This window comes from Protopterus annectens, chromosome 3.part0 (assembly GCF_019279795.1).
Source record: "Protopterus annectens isolate FY-2018-M chromosome 3.part0, PAN1.0, whole genome shotgun sequence".
Classification (NCBI taxonomy): Eukaryota; Metazoa; Chordata; order Ceratodontiformes; family Protopteridae; genus Protopterus; species Protopterus annectens.
In genome coordinates, this window is record NC_056731.1 from 1,103,821,072 (window position 1) to 1,103,833,112 (window position 12,041).

Below are 12,041 nucleotides of genomic sequence, written 5' to 3' on the forward strand. Positions count from 1 at the left end.
CTGACTTCTGGGGCAAGAAAAACTGATGTAATGGCGTCGGCTGCATGTTTTATACACCTGACGACCTGATGTCATGGAAGAAGGGACAGCAGCCAACGCAGGACCCAAGACTTTGTTAATCAGGCCGACTGAAGGCTACTGCAAGCAGATAACCCAAAAGTGATGACTGCAACAGTAAATACATTCGAACATCTACATTTATGGTAAGTGTACACAACTGTACTTTTTTGGTACTGGTTTTTGGGCCTTCAAGTGTTGTGGTTGATACAACCTGAGTAAATCCAAACAGCTGGACATTGTCGTCCAAGTTATTATTTAAGTTCTACATTCCTTAGAAGACTAAAGTCTCAGGTAGTAAGAGTTCTCCAGTATGTTTGCTGTAGAACCATGTTTGTTTTTCTGTGAGGAGGTGTGTTACTGCTTGCTTTGTTTCAAATACACACAACCAAAATAGTTGTAATTAGAATAGATTTGCTGTGTAATGCTTCTTTAGATAACATATGCGTGGCTGCTGTTTGTCATCAATGTACACGTTTGCACAAAATTATAAATTCGGTATCTGTGTGTGCTTTCATAGGCACACCTTTCAGGGAAATGTGTCCATAGAACAGCCATGAGTAAGATTGAATTAAGGATAATTCCTGTTGCCAGAATTGTTTGGTATCGGGTGCAAAAGGTGTGGATGCTCACCATAATACTGAATCTCTTACAAGAGCTCTGGATACAGGACAAATCCAGCCTCCTTCTTCCTGCCTTTGTCCTTTGTCTCTTTACTTAACCCAGATGTGTATGTTTCCAAAGTATTTTGTGAGAATAAGGGAAAGGGTTCTCAGACTATGTATTCCTCCAGCCAGAGCTGTTCTCACAGATGCAACTATATAGTAAGTACCCATAATTGTTCTTAGTGTATTTCCTCATATTGGGGGGGGGGGGGGGGGGGCAGAACAAGGTTTGAATCTTTGATCAAAAGAAATCATCAACCGTGCTTCTTGATCCATGTCTAAGCTGTGTTATGGTTTTATTGCTGATGTAGTTATAGTATTTAAGGGAGAGAAACCCTTTTTAGAAAACCTTTCTCGGTGCTGCAGTTTCTGGAGTGCTTTTTTATATGTGTAATATACTGTACAGTCAGCAGTAATTCTGGGGAACATACTACATAAACTGCAGAATAAAGATGACATGGATAATGTGTTGAGTATAAATGAGTGTAAACATGTTAATACATTACAGATATAAATTAGGAAAGATTAGACCATTAAAGAATATGGAGCTGAGGAGTCAAGAAAGTATTTGGTTTTGGTGGGAGGTATTTTTACCAAAACGAGTGTGTGTAAGCAAGAAGCTAAGGATGAGTGATTTCATTACATAAACATGGCAGTTTTTACATGCAGACTTTGTTTCAACTTAGCTCTAGGATCCTAAGAAGTATGTCACTAAACAAAGTATTTTAGTAAAACTTGCACATAATTACAAACATCCACTTCTTTACTTGCTTTCATTCGAGTTATGGTGGTTGGAATCTATCCCAGCAATCAGTTCTTACAGGCAAGAACCAGACCCAGATGGAAAAAAGGAGGTACACTAATGCATCCTCTCTTTCCTGTGCATCTATTAACAATGCAGTATTGCTAGTTAGCCTATCAGAATTTTAGAGGAAGACAGAAATCCACTCAAATATATCAAGACCATGCAAATACTACCCAGCAGGTTACCTGCATAAGAACTATACTGAAAGTGCAACCGGCACTCAGGCAGCACAACTCTTTATATATTTACTCTTAAATAAAGAGTTGTGCTGCCTGAGTGCCGGTTGCTCTTTCTCTTTTGTTTATTGGTTTGTTCCTGTGCTGTGTTTATAACTATACTGAAAGTTCAAGCATGTGAACAACAAATGTTAACTGTCAATTCACCTCGCTACCTTACTTTAAGTACATGTAGGTAGAAAATGCCATCTATGAGTAATGAGAAACAGAAGCACGCGTGTTATGGCTTTAGCCACATGGTTTGTCATGACAGCATAGGAAATTACCAGTCCAGCTATTCCTGAAATCTGTCCAACACTTCACTCATTTTGATGAGCATTTCCACAGTGTAGAATTATGGTTTAATCCAGAGACCAGAAACGGAGTAACTTTTTCTACAAGTCAGTATAGAGCTGTTCATTAGATGTGTTTTCAGGTTGAATGAGAGAGAGTCATTCACTACAGTGGTCCTTCTACCTCAGCTTTTGCAATCCTGTTTTTCCTTCGTGTTTCCTGTCACTATCACTTTGTGTATAGTAACAAGCAGTGGACACACACACACTGTCTGCACATCCTCAAGACATCATCAGCTACTGCTATTAGACATAATGGTTGACCACAGATCTCTGGTGTGTTCCGTAAATCATTAAGGTGTTCTGTAGTTTCATCGTGCCTCCAGAAAGAACTGTAACTTAACACTTTTCTCCTTGATCTCTGACATCTCAGGTTTGTACACAGACTGTGGCCACAAGCATCTAAGGCGAACACCCTGCTTATGTTTAATTGACATACTCGTGGCCATTCAGTTGATTTTATTCTATACTGAGAGTAGATGCAGTTATCAGAGAGGCCAATTAAATAAAAAAAATGCAAACAGGAAAAAACTAAGCAGTTTATTTGTTTTACAAGATGTCTAGGTAAAATTCAGTAGCATATTGCACAGTTAAGAAGACCAACAAGTTAGCAGTCCCTTGTGCTAAACTGAGTGGGGTGTCCCAAAACAAAACCATTCCTATCTACAAAGGGAAAGAAGGTAAGTTCTACAGTGATGGTTGAAACCACGGTTGAATTCCTGATAGCAAATAACTTCAAGACATCATTTTTGTAAACAGAGAAAAAATACTTAAAAGGGGGAGGTTCAGGCAAGAGGTGTGCAGTAAATGGGATCTACACTCTTGTCTTTCAATGGGAAGAGTGACCACTTCCATCTGAGGCAAACTGTTGCAGTCCATAGTCAAAGAGCTACTACTTTCTGGATGGCCTGTGGAAAGATGGGTGAGTGTTGTAAGCAAATGCCTGTGTTTGTTGCATACCTCTTAGCTGTCGAGAGTTTTGCAGAATGTACAGATTTCTGCTTCATATTTTCTGTCTGTTCCACATAAAATGTGTGGTTTTCTGGCAAATCACTGAGGATTGAAGTGACTAAATAATGACATACATTTAAGTGTCAGATTTCATATCCTTCAGAAAATGCATGCTGAGACAAATTCTGTTATTCTAGCAACCTTCTAAGTTTATAAGAGCAATATTTAAAATCTGTTCTTATTTTGGGGAATTTGTCCCCCAATTATTATAGGCTTTATCCAGATTTCTTGCACTAAGAAGTTGAGAGATATGGTTTGCAGTAAGGGTGGCCAATATGTTGAGATGTGATTTCTGGGATTATATGCGAGTACAGTGCAAGATTCTGTAAACAAGGGGTGATCGAGGCTTCCAAGAACAGGCTTGTTGATCAGATCACTACAGGTCTTAGACGGTCTGCCATTTGCATTGCGCACAGAATAGATCAAATTTGATTCCTGTGTTCTGTAACTATTTGTTGTAGGACATGAAAGTGCACTACCCCCGGAATTCCTTATGAGTTCTACGTTCTAGTGGATATAAAAGGAAAGAATTGTGTTCTGAAGGGCTGGGGATGGCTGTGCTCTATAGGGTGGTAAACATGAGTGTGTGTGGAGGCTCAGTATTTGTCTAGTCAGACTGCTGCATATGTAAGTAACACAGATAATAATGATCTACAGTGTAGTCTTTTAATTCATCTTCCACAAGATCTGTATTTAAAGATAATTCACCCTCTATAATTTGATTTACTGTGTCTTGTTATTTTAACTTTTGGGAGAGAAATTATATGTAGACAAAGTCCAAGATATAGAGACTGGCGCTTTCTTTCCCCATGAGAGCAGTGTTCATTTGTGTGATGATGGTCTATCTGAGTCAGGTGTAAGCACAGCTAACTGCTAATATGCCTTGTAGTTTTCTTATGTGCAGTTTCATTATAAAAAAGCACTCACCTTTACAGGAAGAATCAGAAGCAGCTGTTTTTTTTCACTGCTGTAACATTAGGCATTTCTGGTACTCTGAGCAGAATGCACGTTAACCTGTAACTTGGCATTTTCTATTATAAAGGTCTTCTCAGGTGTATTATTTAGATTTAGATACCTATTTTCAGACACCTGTTCCTTTTGTTTAAAGCAGTGTTTCTTGATGTACTACTGCAATGAGAATAAGCATTACTTCTTGCTGCTATCCACTAAGAAAGTCAGTATTTTTAATGGTAACTAATGTACTAAATACACACAGCATTTGTTTATAGGAAAAAATGAACATATTAGTATTTCTATTAATGCACAATGTTACTTTGATTTACAGATAGCTGATCTTGGTGTAGCCTCCTTTACAACATGGAGCAAGCTGACAAAAGAGGAGACCAACAGGTTGAGAAAAAGCAAGACTAGCAATAACTTGGAGAAAAATGGAGGAACACTCTCTTACATGGCTCCTGAACACCTGAAATGCATCAATACCAAACCTACCGAAAAGTCAGATGTCTACAGCTTTGCCATAGTTGTGTGGGTCATTCTGACCAGTAGAGAACCTTATGAAAGTATGTCCATCTCTGGGAAAGTCCATGTTCATTTTCAGAATATGTTTCTCATACAGAGACACGCACACTCACACTCACACTCACACGCACACTCACACGCACACTCACACTCACACCCACACTCTTTTGTAACCTTCATTTGTTTTGAACATGACAAAGAATTACACATGTAGATGCTGCACATGGCAGCGTGACATAATGGAACAGCTGTATAAGTAATAGGTGACTGTACAGGAGGCGCAGAATAAAAAGTTACTTTAGTGGCATTGTTTTGTATAGCATGCCCTTCAAATCCGTACAGCATTGGCATAGTTTTCTCCTCCTTTCAGCTTGTCTGGAAGGAGTATCTCATAACTAAGGGAATGAATTCAGCATGGTACACGTCTTAAATCTTCAGATTTATTCGGTGCTCTTTGTTTCATATGTAAAATCTGATTTTCAGTTTCCACTTTATCGTATCATGATAATTTATACTGTGTGTGTAAGAGTTTTGCCTGAGGATAGACTGTATATACACATGTATGTTTCCTGTTAGGTCAGAAAGAGGTGCCAAATGACTTTTATTTTTGGTGTGAAGGGGATGGTGGTGAGAAGCATACTGCAGTGAAGGATATACTTGTAGAAGGGGTGTTACTGAGTGAACTCAGTGTTTTGGTGTCTTTCCATCCTTCAGAGCAGTGTAACATTGACAGACTGTGTAAGCAATATACTTGCTTTGTAAGACAGATGGTAGAACTGCCACTTATGAGGCAGATTTCAGAGGGCATTTCTGTTAGCCTTGGTAACTGGTCTGATTGTTGAGAATAATGGCGTGCAGACTGCAGTCTTAGATCATCTCTGGGAGAGAGAGACATTGTGGCAACAGCAGTGAAATCCACTGTACAACTAAAATTGATGCTCGTTTAGGAAGTGATAGGCATTTTAGCACTACAGTAACAAAACGGGATAAACTGAGCACTCCACTTAACAAGATTCTTTTATCCAATGGTCTCTCAGGGGAGTTGTATCTGTACCCTCTGTGTAGCTGTGTTCACTCGAGAAATCATTACGTATTTCATTTTAATATATGTATCTTTTTTTGAGTATAGAGACTGACACTTCCTGCTCCCATGAGGGCATTATTCATTAGTGTAATGATAGTCTGTCTGAATCAGAAATCTAAAATCACTGTAGTCGTAAAAATATGCGTGATTAAAAGTAAGTGTGCTGCATAGTTGAGCTGACTGCACCAGAGCAAGTTTTCTAGGTCAGTCTTTATGTTTGCAGGTGCCATGGGCTCATTTGTAGGCTACATTAACATTGCTATATAACTGTCCAAATCCATGGCAAAAAAAAGTGTCCCTTCTGGGGCCCTTATATGTAGCAAGGCACTTCTGAATCTCTTAGCATCTCATAGAGAGAGAGCAAACATTTGAAAGTAGCTGCCAGGGAAGCAGAGTGATAATAGATGAAGCTTTACTGTTGTAGTATAGAATGTTACACCAGACAAGTCTGATAAAGCTTCAGGAGTGTTGAAACTCTTCGGTCCCTGAGTAAGACAAAGTCAGTGTTTTTCTTATCCTCAACAGCCATGTTGACAATTTAGCGACTCTGTTCTGAGTTAATATCTGTGGCCTGCTCAACTGTGGAAAAGATATGCACAGATTCTAAGCTATTTTGTCCCAGGATGTGCTAAGAGCATAGGAAACCAAAGCTTCGTGGGCCAAAATATGTTATTATACTAACATCAGTGCTACACTGTACGTGGAAAATGTTTTTACTGATGCTTGTATGAAGGCAACATATAGGTTGGAGCTATTGATGGAAGAAATTTGAAGAATATTTGAAGAATTTAAATGGAATTCGGGGCTTGAATGTAACCAGAGTAAGAGAGTGCAAGTGAGAATAGGAATTCTGGAAACGGTAGAATAAAAGAAAAGTTGATAGGAAGGAACAAGGGGGTTGTGTCATTGAATTTAAGAGCTTGGTGAACTTCAAGTCAGACAGTGCAAAAAATTGAAGTGTGTTATTAATCAAAGTTAATGGTTTGTTGAATAGATGATTTACTAAATCTAATATGTTGGGAAGAATAACTGTGCAGATGGTGGGGTATTTCATATATAGTTTACAGTCACCATTGCGAACTTCATTCGATCAAGAGTGACAATGTCAAAATGCAATTTTCCAATGGGCAGTTTTGCAAACCCAAATACATCGACTATACCACATTGAATGGGTAGTGTAGTTTGAGTATTTGAGCTCGGAATTTTGAATGGAGGTCGCGGTTCAGTGAGGAACAGGGAATTAACTTATTTCCTCACTGTAGTACAATCTCTGAGTTGGTATATATAGTTTGCAGGGAGTGTGGGGGAGCCGGGGGGCTTGTCCTCCTGCAAAATACTAAAATGCACATACCATTGACTATGGAATGTCACGGTATGGTTTGCTATGTTGAATACATCGAAGTATGGGTGTCTATGTATTCATTTTCAACTTGGCCGCAATTTCACTTTTCCGGATTCAGTATTTCGGGTCAACCATGTGACTAGTCGACCTATGCAGGTTCAAGCTTTCAGTAGTAAAAATATATATATTTGTGTATATATATATATATATATATATATATATATATATATATATATATATATATATAATGTACACACACACACACACAGGTCTAGGACTATTCACTGAAAACACATTTCACAGAAACACATTTCACTGTGCACAATTCACTTAAAGCTCAAGTCACTGAAAACACATTTCACTGAAACACATTGCAGTGAAAGTTTATATATGGCCTTTTCCCCACTGTAGTGCGACCCTGGAGTTAGAATATGTAGTAAGGGGAGTTGTGGGGGCACCACCCCCACATTGGGGGGTGTGGGGGGCATAGTCCCCCACCTATTTTAAATATTTTGAACTATACACATGGATACTTGCAATTTTAATAAATTACTCTTTTCTAAACTTAATATATATCCAAACTTTGTGGGGGCCGGTGTCCCCCACACCCCCCCTTACTATATATTTTAACTCCAGGGTTGCACTACAGTGGGGAAAAGGCCATATATAACTTTCAGTGAAATGTGTTTCAGTGAATTGTGCTTTCATTGATTTGTGCACAGTCATTTGAGTTTCAGTGAAATGTGCTTTCAATGAATAGTCCTAGACCCCCCCCCACACACACACACACACACACACACACACACACACACACATATATGTTTAGGCATGTATGGATGGAATAATAAGAGAAGTAAAATATAAAAAAAAGATTATTATTGAGTAGAAGACGGGGAGAATTGGGCATGCCTGTCATCCAGATGTATCTGCAGGCAATAATGCTAGTGTTAGTAATAAGGAAATTGAGGAAGTCACAGATGAGAAGTGGGAGGAGGAACAAATTAAAGAAGATTTTGGAGATGTAGAACACGAACACAGATGCAGATGAAAGAAATTTGGGGAAATCAGACTGAGTGTGTTAAAGACCCCTAATATTAAAATATAAGTTGGAGATTTATAAATTGTGAAGGAGGGATATAAAGTTTTGTTTTGAAAGCAGGGAAATAGTTTCAATTTATGCAGCTGAAATTGCTGTTAAAGCATGGTTAGTAAGGTTAGGTATAATTTAATCAATTCAGGAAGAGGAGATGATTATCATTGTTCATGAGTTAAGTGATTTACAATTAGAAGTCAAATAAGGTAAGATTAATGCAAGGGTAGTTGAAAGTGAATGTAGACAGCAGATTAAAAAAATAAGAAGATAGTTTGTGTTGGGGATGTGTTGATATATCTGAAGAGGATTGGGCTGAGGTGCTAAGAAAATGTGATAAATTAAAAGTTATACCTACTATATGGACTCAGTGTATAAGATAGTTGCACATATGGTTCAGAAGTCCCCTGCAATTACAGAAGTATTGGAATTTGGATGAGTGCAAATGTTAAAGGTGTGGAGAGAAGGATGTACGAAAATTGCTTATGTTTGATAGTGCCAGGCAATCAAGCACCGTTGTAGAATATTTGTAGAGGCGAATGAGAAAGCGTGTATGATGAGAAAGAGAGTATGGTTATCATGTTGTGTCATGTTGGAAGTTTATACTTTTACTGAATGGAGTAGAAGAATGGTGGAGAGACATCAGAAGAAAGTACAATTACTTTACTTACGAGGATGGGAAAGGATTCTTAAAGCCTAAGGTTAGAAAGACCAGATAAGTTAGAGGGAAGAAATGGTGTGAAGGTCAATAATTTTAGGATAAGAAAAATGGGGATAACTTGAGGAAGGAATGAGGGGAAATAGTGGATAGGCACATTAGGTAAGATATTTGAGAAATAAGTGTTGTCAGTTTCAAGGGAACAGCGGGACTGTCACAATTTTTTGTCCCATGATACATTAGAACTTATGCACTCTAAGCGGCTTGGTAGTCTCTCGCTGTGAAGTATGAGGCAAGACAAAGCATACATAGTTCAATTAAGGACGGTTATGTGTATTGATAACATGGTGTGGGAATTCAGAAGCTGTATTAAATATATGGAACTGAGGTTGCCAGCCCTGAGCAGCAGTAGGCTAATTAATCACTTTACTTCCAGATGTCTCTTAAGACAAGAAAATGTTTGCTTCCAGAGATGTTTTCTCCCAATTATATTTTCAGAGAACACCTCATATGATTTACAGTATCTCATAAACAATGAAAGTTACAAATATTGCTTCCAGAGATGTTTTCTCCCAATTATATTTTCAGAGAACACCTCATATGATTTACAGTATCTCTTAAACAATGAAAGTTACAAAAAAGTGCAAAATATGTTGTTTGTTAGATGATGTGCTACACACTGGTTTTTAGTATCAAAGCCTTGTGACACTGAATTTATATTTTAAATTTATTTAAGAAAAATAGTGTTTTACTTGCCAAAAATCATTTGTATTTTGTTCGAACAGTGGGTTAGATTTTTATGACCATACAAGATGGACACAACATATCAGTGAATTAATTGTTTTTTTTTCTGATAGAGGACTTTCTACTCGTATATGATAACAGCCAGTAGCACACTGCTGCTTTGTAATATTGTACAAACAATGTAAATTATACATAATATTTTCACAGTATTTCAAAACAACAATATTAATCTACATGACTGTGCACGTTAGATGACAACTGTCAATGGCAAAATTGTGTCATAATGCACAATCATCCATCATATAGGAGTTACCATTATGATATATTAGGCTAAATATTAGAATACTAAAACACTATTATTCATACAATGTACATAAGCCAGTATTTGTCTGTGCCTCTGTCCTATTTTTCCTTTAACACTCACTGCTTTTGTAGTCCCCCTGTCATAAAAGTACCCACATCATTTTTGTTTTGTTAATGTAAATATATGAAATTAAGTATTTTTAATAGTCTATTCTAATCATATGTCAAAAGACTTAAACCCTACACATACCACAGTTATGTTTCCAGTAAGGATGCCTATCCTATCCTGTCAGCATGCAGATGGCACCATGCTTTGTAACCCATGAGCTACTTTAGGTGCTGTTAGTGCTAGTATTAGAATATGTAATTTTAATGTGATGAACCTCAATTAAATTCTTCTCTGTTTTACATGCAACTTTCACATGTTACTGTCTGGTTCTTTAAGTAACAGTAATGTACTTGTATACCCCCAAAGATCAGTGGTTATACTCCATTTAACTAAAAAAAAGGAATTATGAGCAATTTTAAAATAATTATTGGAATAATTTCCTTATTTGTACAATGTCTTTACTTTTAATGGCAATTACTACCATCAGACATCTGGCATAGCTATGGGCACATCATGTGCCAATAGCTACGCCAACTTGGTCATGGTAGCATGGGAAGATTAAGCAATATTTGATTCCGGTGGATGCAGCCAGTATGTAACCTTTTATTGTTGCTTTGTTAGACTGTTTATTTTTGTTGTGGACAGGAAGTCCACAAACTCTGCTGAAAATGGACATATATCCAGCTGGACTAGCACGATAAACAAATGTAAGTTAGGGACATTTGTGTCACTTTGTTATTGAATTAAATTGTAGCACTGTATTTCTAAAGTTTACATGTTAACACTCTGATCAGATGATTGATTTTTTTAGATGTTCAGTTGTAGAAAGGAGATGATGGTGTCCTCTATACTAAGTTGTATAGGAAAGAAAGCTACTGACCCACATTTTTACATCGTACTAGTATGCACCCACAACACGTATTTACTAATGTGCTTAAGGGTCAAAATTTGAGAACTAGTCGATTGTACAATTTTTATCTAGAGGATACCATAATTCTGAAGTAGATAATCCACAGAATACAGTGAGGCAATTAAGAGAAACTTCAGAGAGACCATATTTCTCCCTACCTGACACAAGACGTCCAATAAAGGCTACTCCAGACAGTAAACTCTTTTTTGGATTGACCTATTCCATTGATGAGAAGAGTATTAGGGATATTATATTTAAACATTGGCACATACTAAGTACAGATCATGATATATCTAGACTAGTGGGAAACAAACCCAACTTTGGATACAGGAATAAGAAATCTCTATGTCACAGAATGTGCTATCCCAAAAATATGGATGAATTGGACAAGAAAATGTAATGCATGTTCTTTACATGTATACAGATGAATCACCCACATTTGTGCATCCACAAGGCCAGAGAGAGTTTGACACCTTGCCCCTGACTGACTGCAACACTAAGAATTTAGTATACTTAGCAAGCTGCACTGATTGTCACTCATTTTATGTAGGCAAAACTAACAGATGCCTACATGAAAGAATGTATGATCATTATATTGTGCACGTAGAGGGATGAACTGTAGTGCAGTTGCTAAACACATTAATACATATGGATAATGTTTCTAATCTTAGAAACCATACACAAAAATGCTAGGAGGGGTGATATAGTACATGCTACCTACCAAGCAGAACTTAGATGGATTTTTATGTTAAGAGCACATTATGGTCTAGGCTTAAATGACCACATTTCTATACAGCCTACTTTAAAAGCTAAAATAGTACATTAAGTTTGTGTCTATGTATTGAACTTGAAATAGTACATTAAGTTTGTGCCTATGTATTGAACCTTTTGGCTCTATTTTATTATGTTTTATTTAAAAGTGATAAACGGTTTTTAATTATTGAACATACAATTTTGAGACATCTATTCTGTTTGTGTCTATGTAGTGGACTGTAGGTTTTAGTTATGCCTTTAAACATGACATACAGTTAATCCTAACTTGAGGGTACACCTTTTAATGAATTGGATAGCAACTATGAATGCACTTGTTGATTGAATACACACTTTATTGGTTGTGTTATTTAAACTGAAGTTTTTTACCATTGTTATTGTGATCTGAAGCTTCTGAGTACATTTTTATTTTGTTGGATCGTGGTTTCTTGCACTTCAGTAGTTT

The 12,041-nt window shown here is 37.2% G+C and overlaps 1 protein-coding gene across 4 annotated transcripts in view; it reads left to right on the forward strand.

The window, feature by feature from the left end:
- The window catches only part of RIPK1 (receptor interacting serine/threonine kinase 1), a 1,251,693-nt gene that overhangs the window by 590,822 nt on the left and 648,830 nt on the right, over positions 1-12,041 (forward strand). For all 4 annotated transcript variants that reach the window (XM_044065340.1, XM_044065337.1, XM_044065339.1 and 1 more), the window contains exon 6: positions 4,392-4,626. In XM_044065340.1, coding sequence (XP_043921275.1) covers positions 4,392-4,626 — 235 coding nt within the window. The remainder of the gene's footprint in view (positions 1-4,391; positions 4,627-12,041) is intronic.